The sequence below is a fragment of the Lissotriton helveticus genome, chromosome 3_1, assembly GCF_964261635.1.
Source record: "Lissotriton helveticus chromosome 3_1, aLisHel1.1, whole genome shotgun sequence".
NCBI lineage: Eukaryota > Metazoa > Chordata > Amphibia > Caudata > Salamandridae > Lissotriton > Lissotriton helveticus.
In genome coordinates this window covers 878,444,058-878,469,366 of record NC_136061.1, presented here as the reverse complement: position 1 = coordinate 878,469,366, position 25,309 = coordinate 878,444,058, and the positions used below count along the sequence as shown (strand labels likewise).

At 46.3% G+C, this 25,309-nt stretch overlaps 1 protein-coding gene across 1 annotated transcript in view; it reads left to right on the top strand.

The window, feature by feature from the left end:
- The window catches only part of SNIP1 (Smad nuclear interacting protein 1), a 44,529-nt gene extending 19,622 nt beyond the window's left edge, over positions 1 to 24,907 (top strand). Inside the window, exons 3-4 of the mRNA XM_078681216.1 lie at positions 5,371 to 5,936; positions 22,770 to 24,907. Coding sequence (XP_078537342.1) covers positions 5,371 to 5,936; positions 22,770 to 23,055 — 852 coding nt within the window. The 3' untranslated portion in view covers positions 23,056 to 24,907. The remainder of the gene's footprint in view (positions 1 to 5,370; positions 5,937 to 22,769) is intronic.
- The last annotated feature ends 402 nt before the right edge of the window (positions 24,908 to 25,309 follow it).

The following is a 25,309-nucleotide window of genomic DNA, read 5'->3' as shown; positions in this document are numbered from 1 at the left end:
GGTGGTGGTGGTGGACGTGGTGGTGGATGTGGTGGTGGATGTGGTGGTGGTGGTGGATGTGGTGGTGGATGTGGTGGTGGTGGTGGATGTGGTGGTGGTGGTGGATGTGGTGGTGGTGGTGGATGTGGTGGTGGTGGTGGATGTGGTGGTGGATGTGGTGGTGGTGGTGGATGTGGTGGTTGACGTAGTGGTGGTGGTGGATGTGGTGGTTGACGTGGTGGTGGATGTGGTGGATGTGGTGGTGGATGTGGTGGTGGATGTGGTGGTGGATGTGGTGGTTGACGTAGTGGTGGTGGTGGATGTGGTGGTGGTGGTGGATGTGGTGGTTGACGTAGTGGTGGTGGTGGATGTGGTGGTTGACGTGGTGGTGGATGTGGTGGATGTGGTGGATGTGGTGGTGGTGGTGGTGGTGGATGTGGTGGATGTGGTGGTGGATGTGGTGGTGGATGTGGTGGTTGACGTAGTGGTGGTGGTGGATGTGGTGGATGTGGTGGTGGATGTGGTGGTGGTGGTGGATGTGGTGGTGGTGGTGGATGTGGTGGTGGTGGATGTGGTGGATTTGGTGGATGTGGTGGTGGTGGTGGATGTGGTTGACGTAGTGGTGGTGGTGGTGGATGTGGTGGTTGACGTGGTGGTGGTGGATGTTGTTGTGAATGTGGTGGTGGTGGATGTAGTGCATTTGGTGGTGGTGGTGGTGGTGGACGTGGTGGTGGTGGTGGTGGACGTGGTGGTGGTGGTGGTGGTGGACGCGGTGGTGGTGGTGGACGTGGTGGTGGTGGTGGACGTGGTGGTGGTGGACGTGGTGGTGGTGGTGTTTGATGTAGTGGATGTGGTGGTGGTGGTGTATGTGGTGGTGGTCTTTTAATTACTTAAAGTCCCACCATACATTGACAACAATGTGCGTGTCGAGTGGGAAGTCCGCTAAAAGTTTACTTCCCAGACCATTAACAATAACAGAGCCTGTCGCCCTCATTGAAATAGGCACGTGCTGGTGGCAGTAACAGGGCCACCTGTCCGTAAACACTGAAAGCACCTGGTTTTAAACCCAACCCATATTTAACCTCCCAGACATCTACAGCCATTAAACGTGCAATATTTACAGCAGCCCATTTTTCCATGATCTCAAGTGAGAGTTTGCCACAGAAAAGATTGTTTGTTTTTTCCTATTGGTTTTCACCAGGTTGAGCAGTGAGCTAAGATGGGCCAAATGAGAAATACAATCGTTTGACCCAAGGGGCCATTCGGAACAGCTGGTTGTTGAAAAATAACTTTCAGCTGTGAGAGCAGGGTGGAGCTCGCCATCGATCTTGGGGTAAAACCAGTGGAGCTGACGAGACCAGGCAGTGAGTGCTCAGCACTTCGAGCCGAGCTAGCCGCACACTGCTCTTGGGGTGAAAGCACGGAGGATGACAAGAGCGGGTGCCTATAAAATGAAGACATCCATCAAGCAGAGACTGTGCTAACGAAAATGTATACTTACTCGTGCCAGCCTTGCAGACTGAAGGCTCTGAAGCAGGGAAGGGGCAGGGATCCTCCAGGGGCCATGACTCTCGCAGATCACCCCCACCGTGCCACGTGCAGAGTCTGGACACCTAACTCCCCGGTTAAGTTGGTCCGTGTAAGCAACCAAGAGGAGGGGAGAGTTGTGGCTGCCTGCAGCCAGCATTGCTCTGCTGTTACTGCCCGAGCTCAGGTTTCCCGCAGCCTGCCTGCCTGCTGCAGGAGCTCTCACAGGACACAACCTGCAATAAACTTGTTTAGAGCGGCGCTGAAGAGGGGGCGCATAGTAATGCATAAAATGAGTTAGTAGAAAAGGGACGGGTAGGAAGAGCAGTCGATGTTACCAACAAGTCGGCCTGGAGCGAGCCTTGGAAGAGACGCGGGAGGGCAGGAGCGTGACGCCGTGAGCGTGCACGTTGGCGTTCCCTGCGGCTCGCGCGTTCACAGACCGGTGTCTGCTCGTGCACCAGTCTGTATCACTTGGGGAGGCAACACAGCGACAATAAGGCTCGCTAGCGGCAGCGCTTCACGTTGCAACGTCAGGTGAGCCCTAAATATGGGGAAAGATGGTGCCAAGGGCGCTCTTGACAGAGGGTACAGATCTTCGTAGGAGGCCGCGGGAGCGCGCCGGCTTCAGCTCCTGTGTTTGTTGCTCGTGCATGTCCACTGAGAATAGCTGGACGGGGAGGTTCGCATTGGATATTTACATTAAGGGTTGTGTCAGTGGAATCGGGTCGGCCAGGAGGGGTGCTTTTGCTGCAACACGTAATGCAAAAAAAGAGATAGGAGGAGCAGGGGACTGAGGACCTGAGCGTCCCACTCGCGGCCTATTGTTCTCGCCCGACTCTGCCTCAGCCGATACTGCTAGACTGGACCAGAAAGAAGCAGCCTTCTGATTCCTACTCCTGGATGCAGAGGGGGGTGCATCGTGGGAAGCTCCCAAGCTCAGAGCATCCTTGCTGGCAAGGTGGGACCGGGGCAGGAGCAGCATCCTGGAGAGAGCAGGTAGGAAACCTGACAAAGAGGAGGAACGAAGTGAGTGCTGGGAAGGACTACATAAAGGCGAGGGAGGGGAGGTAGGGGCAGGGCTGCATCAGGGGGGAAGTAATGGATGTACTGGAGCTGAGGAGAGCAGTTATGGTCGTCATTTAAGGCCGCTGGGAAAGAAGAAGAATAGGCTGAAGCGGCGGGAGCGATAAGTGCAGCCCAGGGAAGGTATTATATGTGCTACAGGAAGGAGTATATAGAGGGAGTGGGAGGGGCGCCCACTGCAACCTGGAGAGGAGCAGGTATGCGCTACAGCACGGGAAGGAGGGGGCGGACGCGAGGACTGCGGCCGAGGGCTGCTGGGCAGGGTGGAGGAAGATGCTGGCGGACTGCAGTTTAAAAAGCTGAGGGGAGGCGAGGGAAGGGGCTAGAATAGACGGAAAGCATCCAGGGGGAAGCAGAAACAGACTGATGGAGTGATGTCTTAAAGGGCAGGGAGGGGCCGGGGTTACTACAGGTGTAGATAGTGGCCTGGGGGAAGTGACTGACATGGACAGTAGTTAAGGAGGGTATGAGCACGGAGCGATGTAGTGCAGTGTGGGGGAGAGTGGAGTGCAGTGTGGGGTGCAGTGTGGGGGAGAGTGGGGTGCAGTGTGGGGGAGAGTGGGGTGCAGTGTGGGGAGAGTGGGGTGCAATGTGGGGGAGAGGGGTGCAGTGTGGGGTAGAGTGGAGAGTGGAGTGCAGTGTTGGAGAGTGGAGTGCAGTGTTGGAGAGTGGAGTGCAGTGCAGTGTTGGAGAGTGGAGTGGAGTGCAGTGTTGGAGAGTGGAGTGGAGTGCAGTGTTGGAGAGTGGAGTGGAGTGCAGTGTGTGAGGGTGTGGAGTGCAGTGTGTGAGGGTGTGGAGTGCAGTGTGTGAGGGTGTGGAGTGCAGTGTGTGAGGGTGTGGAGGAGAGGAGTGCATTCTGGGGGAGAGTGGAGTGTGGTTTGGGAAAAATTGAGTTGCAGTCTTGGAAAAACGGTAACCTGAGCGCAGGCGGGATATATTGGGAGTCATGGTCTGCGTATTATTTACTGATTGTGGGCAAGCGCAGGTGTGTGAGGCGCACCATCGCACGCGCGTATTTGAGGTATGCGACCCACTTTAAAATACAAATTATGTATATGCTTCAGTCACTCGTAAGCACTCCGAATTCCCCAGGGTTGCGTTCCATCGCACAAGGGGGAACAACCGTTTTCAAATCCTTATTTCACTACTCGAGAAGGAGCGCAGACCGAACTGCTGAGATCACACAGTGCGTGTTCTGCAGATACCTCACGCTGGGATTTTCGCTGAAGTGCAGGGGTCGCAAATGCCTGGCAACATCTCGTGCCCAGGCTTGGTAACGTTCAGTGCTTGCACTGCACTTAACCCATGCCATCGCTGCCAGGGGCGACTCCCTCCTTAAACACCCCCGCTGGTCTGCAGACTGCGCTGCAGCTCCGTTCCAAGTGCGCAGCAGCTCTCTGCTAATAATGACCGTTTGCATAACCCCTACCGGAGAGAAGCCTTATCTTGACTGGTCTTTACCGAATAGTTAACGGTGTCGATATTTATATAAAATAAACACATATCTCTGAGTGGGTTGACCATTTGCTGCAGAAGTCTGCTTAATCTGCATTTAACAGTTTAGAATCCAGGCGTGCGGCCATTCCTGCGAGCACGATGGACAGATCGCTGTTGGTTCAGTAAGTTATTTCTATTATGAAAAACAAAAATATTGTGGGCAACAGTGGTAGTGTGTTTGCGTCGGCTGAGCCTACAGCAGTCTCTGTGCTGAGATATATTTGACTTGAAGCACAGCGTAGCTTTAGAAAAAGCACCAACGATGCCTTATTTTCAGGGTCGTTTGCGTGCAGTACACCTCGAATGCGTTTTACTAATACAGTTAAAGGAGGACGCGATCTCTGTTTGAAGGTCATTTCCAGTCGGTATATCTACAAATCTCGCGTGGATGGAAGACAGAGGCCACGCGCAGAGATTACGTCACTAGTGCACAAACTGGGCTGCAGAACTCTTACTGCGTTCAGAATACCTGCAAACCAAAACAAGTAGGCTTGGAGCGCGCCTTGGAAGAGACGCGGGAGGGCAGGAGCGTGACACCGTGCACGTTGGCGTTCCCTGCGGCTCGCGCGTTCACAGACCGGTGTCTGCCCGTGCACCGGTCTGTACCACTTGGGGAGGCGATACAGCGACAATAAGGCTCGCTAGCGGCAGCGCTTTGCGCTGCAACGCCAGGCGAGCCCTAAAAAGATATTTTGTGTCCAATTCTTTGAAATACGCATGAAATGAGTGGACTGTGGCTCAACTCAGTGAAGAATTGCTCTATCTCATGCTTTCTGTCTGTTTGGTGAATCATCCAGTTATCTATGAAGTGGTTTCCTTGGACGTATGAAGGACTATCTCATATCTTAAAAGTACACTCCATCACACCGTTTGTCACGTTAATTTCTTTATCTTCTATATGCATCATATACAGAAAGCAGTCTTGTACTGCTTTTTTTACCCAGCATTGGCAATGTCAATGTGGCAAGTTTTAATGGGCTAAACTGCAGTTGTACATACAACACATGTAAACAGCGTTGGTTGATGGCTGTGTTTACTTGCAGTAGCACATTAAAGCCAGAACTATTGGATTTGCCAATGCTCGTTTTAATGGTCCTTGTGATTGCTGGATATTTATTTTAAGACTTTAAAGAAGTACTATTGTGTGTGTGTGTGTGTGTAATATATTTAGTATACGTTGAGAAGTCTAAGAAAGTAGGTCTGGATTTCAAATTAGTTCTTATGCTACAGATGTGATGATTGGGGTTTATTAGCCTATTTCATTCTGCTTTTTGTTCACAGGAAAGGGATGATTATCACAGAGGAGGACGCGAAGATAGACCGCACAGGGACCGTTCAGATGAAGCACATCATCGACGTAGAGACCAGCCCAACCGAGAGAGAAACCCCAACCACAGGCCAGAAGGGAGAGACCGGAATCGGAACCGGGAGGGTCAGAACATACGCCAGCAGCGTGCAGAGCGGGAATTCTACAATGAGAGGAGGCGGGAAAATCGCCATAGAAATGAGCTTAGTGGCAATCCAGAGCACCAGGGATCTGAGGAAGCTGCCCAGGAAAGCAATAGTAAAGACGCTCAGAATAAAGAACAGCCTAATTTTGGACTATCTGGTGCTCTCCTAGAAGACACTAACACCTTTCGAGGAGTGGTCATCAAGTACAGCGAGCCCCCAGAATCTCGCGTTCCAAAAAAGCGGTGGAGGCTCTATCCCTTCAAGAATGATGAAGTTCTGCCTGTCATGTACATTCATAGACAAAGTGCTTATCTCTTGGGCAGGCATCGAAAAATTGCAGATATCCCCATCGATCATCCATCTTGCTCCAAGCAGCATGCTGTTTTACAATACCGGTCAGTTCTACTCTTCTAAGAATACGCTATCAGAATTGTAATTCTGAGATTTAAGGGCCAGGAATTTTATTTTTAAGTCTTGCCTACTAAACCAAACATGCTTAGAGCCTGTCCATTGCTTATCATTGGTTTGCTTCTTTTGTCACTCTGATTTGCCTGCTTCTTATTTGTTATGTGTGTGCGCTTTTCTTAATCTTCTTGTTTTGTTCCTCACCTGGAGCAGGAATGCATTACTTGTGTCTTTCCACTGCTCCCTTTTCGGTCACTACATTTTTCTTTTAGCATAAGTGCACTACGAGAGTGTGTGTTTTCCAGCTGTCTCCCTTGTGTTGCTCATTCACTCCCTGTGTGCATTTCCCTTGATCTCCTCTGTGATGCCCCTGTGTGCTTATCCCCCTGCGTTGCTCTCTCCCACGTTCTGCTCTTTCATGTATTTGCTCCCCCCACTTTTCTCTTGGTCCATATGCTGTACAGCATGGTCGATGCTGTACAGCATGGCTTCACCATTGGTAAAACCAATAGGTCCCAAAGGCTAGGCCTACTGGCTTTACCAATGTCTGTTATGGATTGTTGTGAATAAAAGGACATTTTCTAAGGCTGGCTAAGGTTTTTGAAGTGACATCCTTGTATAGTTTGAGTGTTCAGTTTATACGGCTGGACAGAGCTTTTTTGCTTTCCTGTTTGTGAAGCATGGGAACAGTATCTTCTTTTTCACTGGTTTTGTTTTTTAGAACACATTTGTTTTCAGGTTGTTTTTCTTTAGCTTTCAAAAGATTTTATTAAGTTTTCGAAGGAGCAAATAAAACAGAAATAATACACAAGTAAAAAGCTAAACAGCAATACGAAGCAGTAAAACAAAACAAAAATGCAAAGAATAATAATACAAAGTAGAAGTTGGCCCGAGTGTGTGTATAATGTGTTTTTAGGTTTCGACCTGGGAGTTGCAACTGCGTAGCAGTTGCTCCTCCCACGGCGAAACCTCATGATCCTACATATTGGCTTTGGTTCCGCCTCGGTCTCCCATTGGCTAGCTCCATAAATGGAGGCTAGCCATTGGGAGACAGAGGCTGTCAATCACGCTTTCTCTTGAAAACGCGATTCGGGGGCGTTTCGCTGTGTTTTTTAAGCCCCGCCCCTTTGTCCCGGGCCGCGCTGTGATTGGCTGCCGGCCCGGGACACCCCCGTGATGTCATTCCCGGGCCGTGCTGTGATTGGCTGGCCGGCCCGGGTCATCACGCCTCCCTGCAAACTTTCAGTCTGCATTAGGCTTCCAAACAGTCCTTCCCTAGTGCGACAGAAGTGTTGTTTGCTGTGTTGGTGATTCAGCTTTCACATGCTGATAATTTGAATTTCCTTATTAAAGACTTTTGTGCAAAATCGCAGCATTGCTTCGTATCCTGCAGATTGATGGGCCCCAAGGAGGTAGCACTCTGCCAGCGAGCGATGGGCTTCGAACTGAAAACATAAACTTGACAACAGCAAAATAAACCCGGCAAACAACAACAGAAATGTGGTGATTCACATAATTACAAGATAAGAAACATCAGGGGAGGAAAGCACGTTGGCAATGATTGCGGACGCTTTACAGTGTTTAGCTACACTGGTTGTTTCTACCGCAGGATCCCTGGCAGCCCGGCATTTCCACTTTACATTCCGACTCGTGCCCACAGTGGTGGGGGTTGGCAGCAAGACACGCTTCAGATAAACATCATACAGACACAAATCGACACTGCCCACCCTTCTGAAAAGCTCTCTCCATATCCCCCTATTTGCGGGATAATGGGCTTTCACCGTGTCAGCCGGCCCATTCACGCAGCGCCATTCCTCACACATTCCGGCCGATTGCATCTGTCTCATCCCCTTTCATCTCCGCCGCTCGGGATTCTTCACGAGACAAGGCCTCGCCTAATGCTTCCGCCCTGTTTACGCGTCTGCGTCTGCCAGAAACACTTTGCGCGCCTCTGCCTCACCCCCGCCCAGTATGGAGCCACCGGAACCTGTGCCGGGTTATTCATTTTGCATTAGCATCCACTTTGCAAAACACGGGGCGTATCCATTGATAAATTATTGAGAGGCAAAATGCGACAAAACATACATAAACGTTTGCGACCAGGCCTTCGGAAGACACAGTTCGGCATTAGTGCTTCGCAAGCACATCTTTTTACCATGACTCTTTTTAGCTCATTTACTATTATCTGGAAGGATGACATTTGTGTGAAAGCATGCACAGTGTGTTATTTTTTTTTTTTACCATACGTGTTTTTCAGTAGTCTGTTGTACTAAGTATTTTGTACTGTTTTTTGTTAAATGTATGAGAGATAAAGGACTGCTTAGTGCACTATGGCCTGGATCAAAATAAACAGCCAGGCCCACAACGCATGCCACCCTCCAACTACAAAAACATTTGATGCGCAAGAAATAAGTCAACCTACAAGGAAAGAGTGTGTGTGTGTGTGTGTGATTTCTCCTGGGTGTGTGTGTATGTGACTGCTCCAGAGTGTGTGTGTGTGTGTGTATGTGACTGCTCCAGAGTGTGTGTGTGTGTGTTTATGTGACTGCTCCAGAGTGTGTGTGTGTGTATGTGACTGCTCCAGAGTGTGTGTGTGTGTATGTGACTGCTCCAGAGTGTGTGTGTGTATATGTGACTGCTCCAGTGTGTGTGTGTGACTGCTCCAGTGTGTGTGTGTGTGTGTGTGTGTGACTGCCCCAGTGTGTGTGTGTGTGACTGCTCCAGTGTGTGTGTGTGTGTGTGACTGCTCCAGTGTGTGTGTGTGACTGCTCCAGTGTGTGTGTGTGTGTGTGTGTGACTGCCCCAGTGTGTGTGTGTGTGACTGCTCCAGTGTGTGTGTGTGTGGGGGGGGGGGGGGGCTCTGGGTGTGGCTGGCTCTGGGTGTGTGGGTCTGGGTGTGTGTGTGTGTGGTAGTAATTGCTGTCTGCTGAGCTCGTCCGTAGGGTACAATAGTTCTCACATTTGCGAGATATTAAGCTATTGGCAATGTAAATGACAATGCCATTTATTTATCTGTTTTCAAAACCAACACATAAATACAAATTTTGTCATTTACAATGCCAATAGCTCTAACTTCTCCAAATGCGAAACCGTTGCATTGTAAATGCTTGTTATTCTTTCTAACGGATAATTGGTAGCAAAGTAATTTGCCTCCAGCTATCATACCCTTCCCAATAGGTTCGTATCACACGGGGGGGGGGGGTCAGTCAACAACAGGGAGGGACACAGGGGGGGACAATATTTATAGGGGTCCAGTGTGCGTGTCCCATCAATCTGTAAAACAAAAAGATGCACACAGTTCCCCTGGGGAAGGTAATAGCGTAGTGCAGTGAGCTGTCCTCCTCTCTTCGTGGGGTGCAAAGATGTTAATGTACCAAAGTGAAACAGGGAAAGGTATCCCTTCTCGGAACTAGGGATGCCTCACACAACAGGCTGGTTTAACGGCTGTTGTCATATCACCAGCTAGTCGTTTCGTTTCATCATCGGCTTCCTGCTCCAACGTCACGCCGGCGCTGCAATGCCTGACGGGTAGCACCAAGTGCTACACTCTTGTGTTGATCTTTTGTTCCTTGCCGGTGAGTGAGTGGGTGTGAGGGCCCCTAGAATGTGAAGTAGTGAGCGTGAGTGAAGTGTGTTAAAAAAGGTTGGTGTAGTCTACTCCTTTATCTTTATTCGTGTAGTCCACCACCTTGTATAAAACAAGAGGGGCAATGGGACTACAGTAGTTAAGGAAAGTTAGTCCCGTTCAACCCTCATCTGTGAACAGGTCAACATGTTTCATGCCCTATTGGCAATTCTTCAGGACCTAGGGTGTGCTCATAAACTTAGTGATGTGCCCCGCACAGGGCTGAGGCATGTGAAGGATACAACCGGTGTGGTTGCCGACTCCAGCAAGGGGGGTTCCTGCGTCGTAGGGATACCTCTCACTGGTGGGCGTAAGTGCCCCAAAGCTGCTCCCGTGGGGTCTGCGTAATGTGACAGTTATCTCATAGACGCGGACGGGTGACCTCTTCACCTAGTCCCACGCTCCGACGCGGTGTGTCGCGTAGAGCAGCCGTCACACGGGGTCATACTTATATTACTTCATGTTTATTTGGGCAGGAAGACATTTGCCATTTTTTTTATACTGGCAACACCGCTTGGCAAGAGAAGAGGAAAAGTATGGTATGCCCATTGGAGAAAAGTGTACACTTTCAGAGATTCATGCTTGCAATCTAAAGAAACTATTTCACAGGAATAAAGCAAGACTAACAGCGAGCTTAACATATTTAAGCCAAACTTTCCTATGCCTGCTTTATTCTTGGAAGTCCCGAACATCATTGAACAGATAGCTCTTCTACGTGGTGAATCACCCTACTTCCAGTAGGGGCAACCCTGGCCATTTTAAGCCCACTTTTAGAATTCGGTGTAGTTCATCAGAAGTAAGATACATGCAGCTCCAAATGTTTTCTCCCTTCAGAATTTGGAATACATTCATGAGGAGAAGTCCATTACTCTTCCACTGAAGCATAATATGCCCTAGAGGTAAAGTTGTAAGAAATCAGTACAAAGCGTGCCCCACTATTTGTCTCTGGTTTCACTAACATCCCCACTCTGGTGCGCAACCATTGTTTTACTTAATGCTGAGCAGTTTTGTTTGAACTGACTGGTTATGAACATGAGTACATCAACATTCGTGCCATAGCAATGCTAACTAGGGGATCAGTCATAGTGCATAGATGCACAATTACTATCGTGCCCAGTGTCTGGAGAAGCCGGAGGATCTCTGGTTTTTTGACAGGGTAACCTTTGTTATTCAGTTTAACTCGATGGTTCTAGGGCAGTGCCCCCAACTAGAATTGGCCTCTCCTCCTTTGAAGTTCTGACTTCATCTCCAAAACTCTTCACCCATGGCTCATTAGCGAGTCTTTGCTGCAATTCATATAGACAACTTGGTCACCGTGCTATTTTTACTTTTTTTTTTTTATTTATTTTTTTTATTTATTTTCAACCAACTTTTTCCTTTTAGTTACGTTGGGAACAGGATGCATTTTTGTGTGTGTGTGTAATCTATTTATTTTAATAGTTCACTCTGTAGGGTGTGATCGCCATCACTAAGCTACCACTTTTGATGCAGGGTCCTGAGGTCTCCAAACCTCAGGGAAACAAATAAGAGACCTGTAGTCATGATTTTTGCTATTAGTTATGCTATTCGGGCAGCAGCGGGTAGAGGGCAAATTATACAGGTCTGGTTCATATGTTTGAAGAACTATATATATATTTTTTTAATTTACAACAAAATGGTAAGTATTTATCAAGTAAGTGAAACTCCTATTTAAGTGTGTGTGTGTGTGTATATATCTCTCAATAGGGGTGTATATATACATAACCCTACAAATATATTTCTTACTGGCGGTCGCTGGTTGGTAGTTATAGTCATGACCTAGTTTCCATAGGCATAGTATTTTTAGTTATGCAAATAACTTTGACGCAGTTTGACAAAAATCCTGAACTAGTCTGCCACTCCAGCTGCTGTCTGGAAAGTTTTTAGGGTGATTCGTTACATAGGGGAGCGAGAAAAACAGGGAGGTGTTTAAAAACCACGTTTTTCCCATGCAATTTCCTATAGAGGTTTTTTAGAGACGGCTGCAGTCCAAAACGCTGAACAAAATTACACCAAGTTTGGCAGAAAACTCAATCTTTGTCCAGAAAATGTGTGTTTTGTAATTTGGTATTAATCTGTTCAGTAGTTTTGGCGTTATTGAAGAAAAAAGATTTATAATGTCCCAGTGATGTTTGGGTTTTTTCAGTGACTATAATATATGATATATTTTTCCTCACCAACCTTTAAACTCGCTCTCCCATAAAGATAACCCCTACCACCCAATATCCTTACCCACCCCTAAACTCTTCAAAAAAATTATATATATACACCCATGTATGTGTAGATATATGCAGGTGTAGATATGTGTATGTATATGTGTGTGTATGTATATATGTGTGTGTGCATATGTATGTGTGTGTATATATATATTGTAGCTCTTGCTTGATCCGAAGTACTAGGAATCACTCTAACTACATCAAAGGCTCCAAGCAACAGCCTTTATTCAAAAGGTATGGAAAACATGCTTCGGCAGGATCCTTTTAGCAGTCACACGCCAGCCTGACGCGTTTCGATAATTCTCCTCAGAGGCTTGTGGCGGATGAAGTGCACTGCCTTACTTCCCGTTTTTCTCCTCTCATGGCGCACACCTGTTTTGGTACTGCGCTGCGGTTTATGGGAATTGTAGTGCCGTTTAAATGTGCAATGTTCTGCTGGCTTCGTTTCAAGGCCCTGGATGGGCCCCCGCCTCCGATGTTTTCCTAAATCCAGGTGTGCGCCATGAGAGGAGAAAAACGGGAAGTAAGGCAGTGCACTTCATCCGCCACAAGCCTCTGAGGAGAATTATCGAAACGCGTCAGGCTGGCGTGTGACTGCTAAAAGGATCCTGCCGAAGCATGTTTTCCATACCTTTTGAATAAAGGCTGTTGCTTGGAGCCTTTGATGTAGTTCGAGTGATTCCTAGTACTTCGGATCAAGCAAGAGCTACAATGTTAAAACGGCAGCCGAGCCGTCGGGAATGCACCATCCTGGTAACTTGGGAGCCGTGTGGACTGTCATCCTGCCAGCCCATTTTCGGAGCTACATCACACAGGATTTAGGAAAACATCGGAGGCGGGGGCCCATCCAGGGCCTTGAAACGAAGCCAGCAGAACATTGCACATTTAAACGGCACTACAATTCCCATAAACCGCAGCGCAGTACCAAAACAGGTGTGCGCCATGAGAGGAGAAAAACGGGAAGTAAGGCAGTGCACTTCATCCGCCACAAGCCTCTGAGGAGAATTATCGAAACGCGTCAGGCTGGCGTGTGACTGCTAAAAGGATCCTGCCGAAGCATGTTTTCCATACCTTTTGAATAAAGGCTGTTGCTTGGAGCCTTGATGTAGTTCGAGTGATTCCTAGTACTTCGGATCAAGCAAGAGCTACAATGTTAAAACGGCAGCCGAGCCGTCGGGAATGCACCATCCTGGTAACTTGGGAGCCGTGTGGACTGTCATCCTGCCAGCCCATTTTCGGAGCTACATCACACAGGATTTAGGAAAACATCGGAGGCGGGGGCCCATCCAGGGCCTTGAAACGAAGCCAGCAGAACATTGCACATTTAAACGGCACTACAATTCCCATAAACCGCAGCGCAGTACCAAAACAGGTGTGCGCCATGAGAGGAGAAAAACGGGAAGTAAGGCAGTGCACTTCATCCGCCACAAGCCTCTGAGGAGAATTATCGAAACGCGTCAGGCTGGCGTGTGACTGCTAAAAGGATCCTGCCGAAGCATGTTTTCCATACCTTTTGAATAAAGGCTGTTGCTTGGAGCCTTTGATGTAGTTCGAGTGATTCCTAGTACTTCGGATCAAGCAAGAGCTACAATGTTAAAACGGCAGCCGAGCCGTCGGGAATGCACCATCCTGGTAACTTGGGAGCCGTGTGGACTGTCATCCTGCCAGCCCATTTTCGGAGCTACATCACACAGGATTTAGGAAAACATCGGAGGCGGGGGCCCATCCAGGGCCTTGAAACGAAGCCAGCAGAACATTGCACATTTAAACGGCACTACAATTCCCATAAACCGCAGCGCAGTACCAAAACAGGTGTGCGCCATGAGAGGAGAAAAACGGGAAGTAAGGCAGTGCACTTCATCCGCCACAAGCCTCTGAGGAGAATTATCGAAACGCGTCAGGCTGGCGTGTGACTGCTAAAAGGATCCTGCCGAAGCATGTTTTCCATACCTTTTGAATAAAGGCTGTTGCTTGGAGCCTTTGATGTAGTTCGAGTGATTCCTAGTACTTCGGATCAAGCAAGAGCTACAATGTTAAAACGGCAGCCGAGCCGTCGGGAATGCACCATCCTGGTAACTTGGGAGCCGTGTGGACTGTCATCCTGCCAGCCCATTTTCGGAGCTACATCACACAGGATTTAGGAAAACATCGGAGGCGGGGGCCCATCCAGGGCCTTGAAACGAAGCCAGCAGAACATTGCACATTTAAACGGCACTACAATTCCCATAAACCGCAGCGCAGTACCAAAACAGGTGTGCGCCATGAGAGGAGAAAAACGGGAAGTAAGGCAGTGCACTTCATCCGCCACAAGCCTCTGAGGAGAATTATCGAAACGCGTCAGGCTGGCGTGTGACTGCTAAAAGGATCCTGCCGAAGCATGTTTTCCATACCTTTTGAATAAAGGCTGTTGCTTGGAGCCTTTGATGTAGTTCGAGTGATTCCTAGTACTTCGGATCAAGCAAGAGCTACAATGTTAAAACGGCAGCCGAGCCGTCGGGAATGCACCATCCTGGTAACTTGGGAGCCGTGTGGACTGTCATCCTGCCAGCCCATTTTCGGAGCTACATCACACAGGATTTAGGAAAACATCGGAGGCGGGGGCCCATCCAGGGCCTTGAAACGAAGCCAGCAGAACATTGCACATTTAAACGGCACTACAATTCCCATAAACCGCAGCGCAGTACCAAAACAGGTGTGCGCCATGAGAGGAGAAAAACGGGAAGTAAGGCAGTGCACTTCATCCGCCACAAGCCTCTGAGGAGAATTATCGAAACGCGTCAGGCTGGCGTGTGACTGCTAAAAGGATCCTGCCGAAGCATGTTTTCCATACCTTTTGAATAAAGGCTGTTGCTTGGAGCCTTTGATGTAGTTCGAGTGATTCCTAGTACTTCGGATCAAGCAAGAGCTACAATGTTAAAACGGCAGCCGAGCCGTCGGGAATGCACCATCCTGGTAACTTGGGAGCCGTGTGGACTGTCATCCTGCCAGCCCATTTTCGGAGCTACATCACACAGGATTTAGGAAAACATCGGAGGCGGGGGCCCATCCAGGGCCTTGAAACGAAGCCAGCAGAACATTGCACATTTAAACGGCACTACAATTCCCATAAACCGCAGCGCAGTACCAAAACAGGTGTGCGCCATGAGAGGAGAAAAACGGGAAGTAAGGCAGTGCACTTCATCCGCCACAAGCCTCTGAGGAGAATTATCGAAACGCGTCAGGCTGGCGTGTGACTGCTAAAAGGATCCTGCCGAAGCATGTTTTCCATACCTTTTGAATAAAGGCTGTTGCTTGGAGCCTTTGATGTAGTTCGAGTGATTCCTAGTACTTCGGATCAAGCAAGAGCTACAATATATATATATATATATATATATATATATATATATATATATATATATATATATATATATATATATATATATATATATATATATATAGTTTGTGTATACACACACACACACACACTTACCCTATATATGTCTACCATTTAATTGTAAAGGCATTGTGTGGTAAATACTACGTTGTAAAGGCGGTTTCCCAGAACGATGGACTGGCATTGCATCTTGGTCTACCAGAGGGGTCTGATTTCAAGCTTGAGAAAGAGGATAGTGCTCTCCTAATAGTACTTTACAGTGTTTTAATGATCAAGGAGATTGGCGTCTCATTGTAATTTCTAGACCTTTCATTTGGTGTGGCCATATTGTTTCTTCTGTCCTGGCTAATAGTCCCTTTTGAACCAATGTTGGTGGTCGTCTGGGTACATGCATGGAATTTTAATTCCCTGCAAATGAGACTGGACCTTAACTGCTCCTTCAACATAGGTGGCAGTGGTTCGCATTTTAAATGGAAGAGAAAATAAACTGCTTCTTTTGCTTCCCCTGATGAGTAGGTAAAAGTATTTGATACGTTGTCATTTTCTTGCGACCTTGCAGATGCTAGAGATGCTGGTTTTAGTTAAAATAAAAATTATTTTACATATTTTAGATAGGGCATCAACAAGTTCACATAACTTGTGCTTAATGGTCTTATTAGCTGAAATTGTGTTAAATCCATGACAATAACCAAAATCCTTTGTCCTTTCACATTAGCCAAGGGCACAAACCAGTCTAAATTCAACCGTTTGTTTCAACATTCGCACTAATGGCTTAACGAATTATATAAATTAAATGGTGGAGTAATTTATAAGATATAACTGTTTACATTCTTAGCATCAACAAATTTCGAGGGTAATCTTTTTTTCTCCTTGTATGGCAATATCCTCTCCATGCAAGTTTGGTCCTCTTGTTCGCTAAACGTGATCCCACACTACAAAACCTATGTCTCCTTTAGGATTCAGTCGTCTCATGCCTTTCATGCACAGAACAGCAATAATGAAACAAGCATTTACAATGCAATGGTTTCGCCTTTTGAAAAGTTTGAGCTTTTGGCATTGTAAATGACAAAATTTGTATTTATGTGTTGGTTTTGAAAACAGATACATAAATGGCATTGTCATTTACATTGCCAATAGTTTAATCTCTGGCAAATGCCACTCATCAAGCTGAGACACTCAGCTGCAGTCACAACTGTGTTTTGGAAAAGACACGGACACGCTGGAAGTAAATATAGTGTTACTGGAAATCACAGCACGCATTAGTCAATTTCCTGCAAGAACCTCGATTCTATTAACTACCAGCAGGGTACACGCTGTTTTTGACCGAGCTGACATTTTTGGCCGCATTCATAAGTGATGACATTTGTAGTGGTGGCCTCGGGAGAATTATTTGGCTTTGCAAGCGAAAAATGAAAACTGGCCCCAAACACCAAGTGTTCATCACATGGTGATAATCACAAGGCGATAATGAGCTGAGAAAAAAAGCAACGGCAGAATGGATAGAAGAGCAAATCGGACCCCCTCGATGTCCCCACCCGGCCCGTCACTTCCCACGCCGCATGACATGCCAGCGCCTTAGAATAAAGTCGGGCTTAGGCCGAGTGATTCATGTCAAGCACTGCATGACACGTGACTGACTGATTCCGTTCCAGCCCATGTGTCCGGGGGTCCGAAGTGTCTGGAATCTCAACTTACACCCGGTTCCACTTTAGTGACGCGCTTCAGTTGTCCACATGTTCTATCAATGTGCTACCCATACAGTTTTGTAAATCACCGAAACATCACCTAGGTCAATTCCGAGCGCTAAGATGTGACAACCATATGTTCGTTTAAATTGGCTTTTTTTAAGATATCTCATATGGAAGGTGTTCAGCTATGGTGACATGGCAAGATGCAAACATCAGAAACCAGCTAAACCCTGCCACCTCCGTGCAGAGCCCAGACTAGTCTGGATTCCACCACAGCCCATTCTGAACAGACTGTGGGCAGTCCTTTGCCTAACAAAATAATAAAGCGATCTATCTACATAACCTCAATCACAGACCACAGCCCAAGCAAACTCCCAGAAAGACACTGAGCAAGATGTTGAACGACGCCCACAGGCACAAGGTGTGCACAATAACCTGGAATACAAGCAGGGTGGGTTTGTACCTCCAGCTACTAAGCTCACACTAGTGCACTAACCACGCAGAGAGATTTCACAAAAACTTTCCTCACGTCTTCCAAGTAATGATTTTGCCAGAACACCACAGTCGCCCCAGAAGCTGAAGGAAACGCACAGCTCACCACAGCAACGGGCACACGGACAGCGGGAAGGGGGGCGGCACACGGACAGCGGGAAGGGGGGGCGGCACACGGACAGCGGGAGGGGGGACGGCATACGGACAGCGGGAGGGGGGACGGCACACGGACAGCGGGAGCGGGGACGGCACACGGACAGGGGGGGACGGCACACAGACAGCGGGGGGGGACGGCACACGGACAACGGGAGGGGGGACGGCACACGGACGGACACCTTCGGGTAAAGTCCGCACATTATAAGAATGCATTAAAGAAACATTCGACCCGGTTGACAAGACACGCAGGAAAGACACATATTAATAGTAGCTTGTTCTTCTATCGCGATAACTTTTGCTATGGTAAAGATACAGAAATTCTTATGGTAGACCAGGCTTTTTGTTTAAAAACAGCAGAACATTCAATTAAAACAGCAGAACATTCAATTAAAACAGCAGAACATTCAATTGCTCTGCAGAAAATCGAGTAATAGACGTCAATATGGTATTTGAAGAAACATTGTGAACTGAACGATCTCTGTTGAAATCTGTACACTACCTGCAGTGACAGGCTCAAACCGCACCACAACTCAGCATTTCATCCTGCCGACGTCTATCCATTGAGGTTTGGGCAATAGTAACTAGTCAGGGAGGACTGACTGTGTACCGATCTGGACGGACTGTGCCAATAGGGAAGAGACCTGGATCTTTCTGCCAAGCAGTGAGACTCGTGAGAGTTCAGGAAGACGGAGCTCTGGACTAACGGCCTACCCGAGAGGCTCAGGTGAAATCAGGGCTAACGAGTCTGTCTGCGCCGATATCCCAGGAGCCCCCACCTCCTGTGAGGTCACGGAGACTTTATAACACATAGTTCACGATCAGACCCCTGCTGCTTTTATGCCTCTCTGCATCCGCCCCCATGTGGGGTGGTTTAGTTCCTCGTGACGGAATGCCATCTTCACATTTGCCATACTCTTATGCTAGAGAGGAGACACGCCGTCCCTGAAGCCTCAAGGGAGGTATACTTATCACATCCTAGAACACAATACACTCAGGTGAGACCGTGTCGGGCAGGCCTGTGTGGGAATCCGGCCGGAGGGCTGATCTGACATGACAGTGTGTGGGCCACTTTTTGGGCTTGTTTTATGGTCTGTGATTCAATTTTAATGTGGGTTTCCCTATTACCACCAACCTTTCCTGCAGCAAGCACAGACACATGCAGTCTTCCACACCTTGCAAAACACCTGGGCAGCGTGTATTTACAAGTTCAAAACTGCCCCGAATTTTCAAATGTGAGCCAATTTCTTAAACTACGTGCTAATAGAGGCCACTTTTATTCTGGGACCCGGTCCAATTTTTCTGCCTCTGTCCTACCGTGGTGTCAAGCTGCTCCTGTATGCAAACATATCGATTCTCCGTGGGAGCCGCAGTTCTCTACTTAAAAGTACGTCTGTGTACAAACTGCAGATCAAAGGCTAGGACCCCCAAGGCGATGCTCCGCCCCTTCTTAGGTAGATACAATGTGCTCAATCGAGATCAGTGACACATACACTTGTTAGTGCTGCGTTTAGAACCCGTACATTAAGCGCTATATGCATGATGGCACACTGCACCGCTTCCGTCATACTCGATAATAAATGTGCTCATTATCGTCATAGAGAGCAGCCCCCTACCCGTTAATGTACACTCCATTTGCGTGGTCCGGACCGAGCAACCCATTTCGGGGACACCCCTGCCCAACCTTACTGTGGAATCTTCAGTCTAGGCTTGCGGAGGAATGCTTGACACCCCCCACATGACACACACTAAGTACCTGCCACCCCCTGCATTCAAACCCAAACAAGAACTCCACCTTAAGAGGGTAACGGCGTCGGTGGTGGCGGTGGATCCCACCGCATCCATAGCGCTGTTAAACGAGTCCTGCTTGAGTTGAAGACGGACATTTGAGGCAGTCGGTGTGTATCTGGCAAAGCGAATTCCGGAGATTTGAACCGGGGAGCTGCTATTTGTGATATTTTGCTGTTAGACGCGATCCAGAATGTAAGAAGCATTTTCCAGATAAGGGACACATCTCCTCGTTGCAGACGGTGCACGTTAGATGCCTAGCCTGGCGTTATTTACATGACAGATAACTCTGGGCTTTACGTCACATCGTGAGGCAGTCTGGTACTTGCAGTTTTCAGCACATACAATGACGCAGTCGAATTACATTTCAAAGACCAGTTCCACCCAAGGTGTCGTGATTTTCCGACGCCAGCGTGCAGACAGGCTCGCCTTTTCCCGAGGCATCTTGTCCCCTCCTCTGGCACGGCCGCGGCTTTTACGAGTGCCTCTAAAACAGTCAGGGCAAGGGCTCCCTCTAGTGGCTGCTATGGAATATTGCTGCCCAACTCAGCTGGGATTGTTTCTCGTGCACAAAGTCGAGGCTCAAACGAATACTGCTGCTGCATACACAAACAAGTAGGGATTAAAGTCATATTTCAAGCACGGAACACCCCGCCCTTCCAGCTAACATCTGCTGGTTATTAACACAACTAAAGCCTCCCTTAAAAGAGCATATCTCAGTTAGACTCACGGACAGCGGGAGGGGGGGGCAGGAACGGCGCACGGTCAACGGGAGGAGGGGGGCGGGAACGGCACACGGACAGCGGGAGGGGGGGGCGGGAACGGCACACGGACAGCGGGAGGGGGGCGAGAACGGGCACTCACCTGGACTTCTTCTGGCGGCGGTCGGCCTGGACTGAAGAAAAGAAACATAAAAAAAACAACACGCCCACCGCCGAGATGACGAGCACAGAGGGGTGGAGAGGGAAAAAATCTCGGGAACGCCCACGAATCTGGTCCGGCCATGACGGACAGATCTCTGTTCCAATGGCTAGCCTCCATTTATGGAGCTAGCCAATGGAACAGAGGGCGGGACTAAGCAGTACACTGTAGAGACATAAGATTTCTCCTGGGGGCGGAGCTAGGAGCTCCGTGCCCCAGGCGAAACCTAAAAACCTTTGGTGAAAGAAATTCTGCGTTTCTCCCATGCTTCTTCAGCATCCACAGAGTTGTTCTGACTTTGGGTTGATCATTGGTATGTGTTCTTGATCATTAAATGTCACACACTGTATTTGCGCCTGGTTTTTGGGCTGGCGTTTTAAAAGAAGACTTCATGTCAGAACAGTGGGCAAATCAGTGACCACATTATGTCAAAGTTGCTCCAACTACTCTCGTGAAAACACAAAATGAGGTAAAGTACACAACCAGGATGTGGATGCATAACACAGCAAGGCGGGCTAAATGAAATGGTTATGAAGGCAAGTTTTAAAACAAAGGAATTTATCAAACAAAAGAAGTGCCCTAAAGCATACTGTGCAAAAAGTAGGGAAAACATCAGGTAAAAGCTGGAATTGAGATCAGTTTTGGTGAGAACGTGATGCAGAGTTCTGGCACAAATGTATCAATGAAAATGTCAGAAAGCACTAGGAAGTACGATGAAATATAAATAGCAAGTAAATGAATAACAAGCAAGAAAAGACATTAGACATTAGTGTTTAGGGCAGAATCAGCAGCATTATATATTTAGTACAAATGAATCTAAGAATTTCTGTCCTATTTTTTTGGAAATAGGTTACTTTTAGTATCCCTCAAAACAAATGGAGTCATTGTGTGATCACTGCAAGTGTATTGCACCTGGGAAATGTGAATTGGTATGTTTGCTCAAGGAGTGAGATAGGCAAGTGTCACGTTGTACTTCAATGGTGACTTTAGTCTGCGTGTCTTATCTTGTGCTTCATTATGTTCGGTGCAGACTGTATCTGACTTTGAACCAGCGCTCAGCTGAATTATTATTTCAGTATGATCATTAAGGAATCAAGCCTTCTAAAAGTGCAAGCCCAAAAAAAGCCTACTCCCATCTCTAGTTCCTATGAACCCTCTGTCTTCTGGAAGTTTTTGACTTATTTCCTTCCTGATGCCCTGCATAGGTTACAAAGCAGTGGGGTTTTTGTTAGTTATTTAAAGGAGGACAAAAATGTGATTTTGTTTTTTAAGACGCTTGAAAGCCTTGTAACTGGCTCCTAGATGCTTACATTGTCACAGTGGGGTGAAGGGTAAGGGGTGGGGGCTTATACTACTGAGTTCTTATTTCATCAAGTAGGTGGAGTTTGATCATTCTTCTGTTGCCGCCATTTTGTGTTTTTCTTCTGCCTGAATAGAATATCTTGTTGAAGTTTTTCATTTTTCTCAAGAAATTCATTTTGGAAGCCCAGATTGTCACGATTTTTAGATCGGTATATGCTTGTTAATCTGTTCCCTATTAGAGGATTAGGAAAGCAGAGTAGGGGACTGGTGCATGACTGCTGCACAATAGTCCTCCTCGTCCAGGGAAAACCAGACTCTTCTTTCCATTAAGCTATCATTTGCATACTACAAAGTAAGACATTAAAATACATAATGGAATTGGCCTGGGGGAACTGTGCCTAGTATATCCTCAAATGTTTCATTTCAGGGGTGTAGCTAACATTGATGCAGGAGGTGCCATAAAAACAGAGGTACGGGTTGTGAGGGGCCACTGCATCTCTGTTATGGTTGTCTTGTACAACCCATCCAGTGGAGATTGGGAGTCCATTTCCTTGCTTGCATTAGGTGGCATAGCATCCATCTGTAGCACTTCAAGAGGTCGTAATGGAAGAGGGGGCCTGTGTAGAAAGTTTACTGGTTGTTTTATCTAAACGTCTCTTCTTTATTCCCGCTAGTCTTTTTTTACTTTCAAATGGTTATTTTGTTGGAGAACCAATGTTGCTCCTGCTTCCCCTTTTCTCATATATTTGTATTGCAATTGTCCTAACATATTTACAATGTACGCAGAAACCAGAAAAAGGCACCCTGAGAAATGTTCAGATACAAAACAATACCCAAGTAGGGTCTCCATTAGTCTAATGCAGACCAATGCTGTGTACAAGTCGAAGAGTGAGTTGGCTTGTGTGGCTGCTCAAGACTTCACTAAAGTCATTGATTGAATGTTGGATTATAAATTGCCTTTCTTTTGTTTAGAATTGTTATACAGGGTCTTTTCAGCTTTTACAGTCTGAATCCTTTTGTAGAGTGTATGTTCCACATACGATTCTTAAACTCCTTCACAATGGTCTCTATTCAGCTTTGCGTATATTTGTCTACTTCATGTGTCCTCAGTTCTCGAAGGAACACATTTCACCTTCTGTCAGGGAAAATGTTTACAAGTATTTTAATGTCTACATGTTACCTGTAAACCAGTGTTTATTATACAGTAGTATATTGTCTAATAATCTGTACATCCTTTTCTTTTCTAGGCTGGTTGAGTTTACCCGCGTTAATGGTCAAACTGGTCGCAGAGTGAGGCCATACATCATTGACCTTGGCTCTGGCAATGGCACGTACCTGAACAACCAGAGGATTGAACCACAGCGTTACTATGAACTGAAAGAGAAAGATGTACTAAAATTTGGCTTCAGCAGCAGGGAATATGTTGTCTTGCATGAATCCTCTGATACGTCGGAGGTGGACAAAAATCCAAATGCAGATGATGATGAGGAGGATGAAGGCGTGGAGGAAAATGATATTGGTGAAGAAAAATAAAAGGGTTAGAACCTTTGAAATCAAAACAAGATGTTAGTCAAGAAGCCTCAAGACATGAATTCCATTTATGGCCTTAATTGTTTCTCCCTGTTATATTTTGGGGCATTTTCCCGGGCGCTTGGGAATGGTGAACATAGTAGAATTGTAGCAGTCTTTGTGTCAAGCCAATGTAATGTTCCTATTTGGCAAAAAATATTTGTCCAAAGAAGAATGTGAGTTTAGGGCGTGGAAGGTTTGGTTGACCCAGTCATTGCAAGTAGCAATTTTGAAGAGCAATACTCTGCAATGCAGCTGGACCCTATGTAAAAATGCCTGTGATTCACTTGCAGAGCATCACCGTTTTTTTAGATCTTCTCTGGAAGAGGGAGTTGCAAATATCTCCACTAAACACTGTATCTTTTCTAGAAGCTCTGCGGAAGGTTCAATTTTGAAACCTCTTTTGTAAGATTTAATTTTCGTGACTTGTTTCATTCTCTCTCATCTTTTGGGAACACAGAATTCAGGTGGTGACATATCTGTAGTAAATCAAAAAACAATCTAGAACATGTCACATTGTTAACACTGTACATGTTCTACCTTTATGTAGCAATCTTTGACAGCAAAAAAAATAGTTTCATTTATGTGCTACTGATTTTGCAAGCTGGAATTTAGAGACTCTTTATAGTAACTTTTTTTCCTTTTCTAACATGGTTATTCTTAGATGAGACACTAACTGCAGCATATGATCTGTAAATAGAATCTCCCTATCAGATTTATTGTGAGAAACTTGTTAAAACAACTGCACATTATACCCATTTTAGACCAAGTCATAGGTCCAGATACACGAGACGCTGAAAATTAAGTGTCAATGGAATCTGTTTGTTCAAAAGAAAATTGCTGTTTAGCTGTCCAGGGTAGGTTACTGTGTTGCTTTGTAATGCTCACCTGCATGCCACTATCTTCATATTCACTTTTTCCTCGGTATCTAAGCCTAAATAGGGAAAAAAGAGTAAATGGAAAACATTTGTCTCTAATGAACTTCTAATGTAACCAGATATGTTTTCATGTGCTTTTGTGAGAGCATTTACCATTTATTCGCCGGAGTGAAGGTGCAAGTTGACCAGTGTAGTATTAAGTGTGATTTACTTCAGGCTCTAATTTACTGCTACTGTACTGGAATCTTTTGCATAGTGATTGCAAGATTATGGAACATTTTCCTTTTCACCTGTAGTAAGTAGAGCACAAACAAATTTGACTTGTATTCAGGTTAACTTGTATATAGTTTTCTTTTGTATTCCATGGGTTAAAGCTATGCTTGTTCGACATGTCTCTGCATTTTACCGGGAAGAGTGGATTATACAATTGATTTTCTTATTGGTAAACATTTTGTTGTGTTATAGATGTAATGTATATAGCCCTAAACCATTTACCATATTGTAACAGTTTTTGATTCTCTTTATTTTGTGGTGTGCAGTTAACCAAGTTATTTTCTCACAGACTATATAAAGATGAACCCTGTAAATATAAATACGTGTTTGTACATAAAAATGTACATATAAAGATCAGAGCAGCTAAATGTTGGCCAAATAAATTAATAATGTTTGAAATGCTTATGTAATTATCGTACCTTTATGTTTTTCTTTTTACGATTTGTAGTGTTGTATGCCGCTGTACTTGCAATTGTTTCCCGTTGATAGGCCTACACTATTAAGAGGAAGAAATGCTTGTGTTCCTAGTGCCATGAATGAAAAATATTTATGTAAACTACACCCATACCTGTTGTTAAAAAAAAAAAGGCAGTAAAACAAACATCTCTTTTGAGTACTGTACAATAGTTTTCAAATTTGTCAGAATAAATGTATTTTATTACCTATAAGAGACTTGTTTCTTTTTTGTCCATAACGGGGGGCACTGCTATAGACTTCTTTATGGTGAAAAATGAATACTGACACTGGGCAAAGCAGTGTGCGAGGCTAGGCCTCAATTTCTTGCATTTAGTTTTCTATAAGCTCTCAGATGTTTAGATCTTTCTCTCAAAATGCCCTTTTTACTGAAGAGTCGAAGGTGAGATAAGCCTATTGAACATGTAAACAAGACCAAACAAGCGTTGGTAAAGCCCACTGGTCTTGATTTAACATATACAAAGATAGCCATGGAAAAATCTGTTTTGGTACATTATGGCTTGGTTTTCTTGCTCCTCACTGGCGAGTATCGGGGGGAATCCCTTAAGCAGGGTCAGAGAAAAAGGAGTGTAGGTCCCAAAACTTATTTTCCA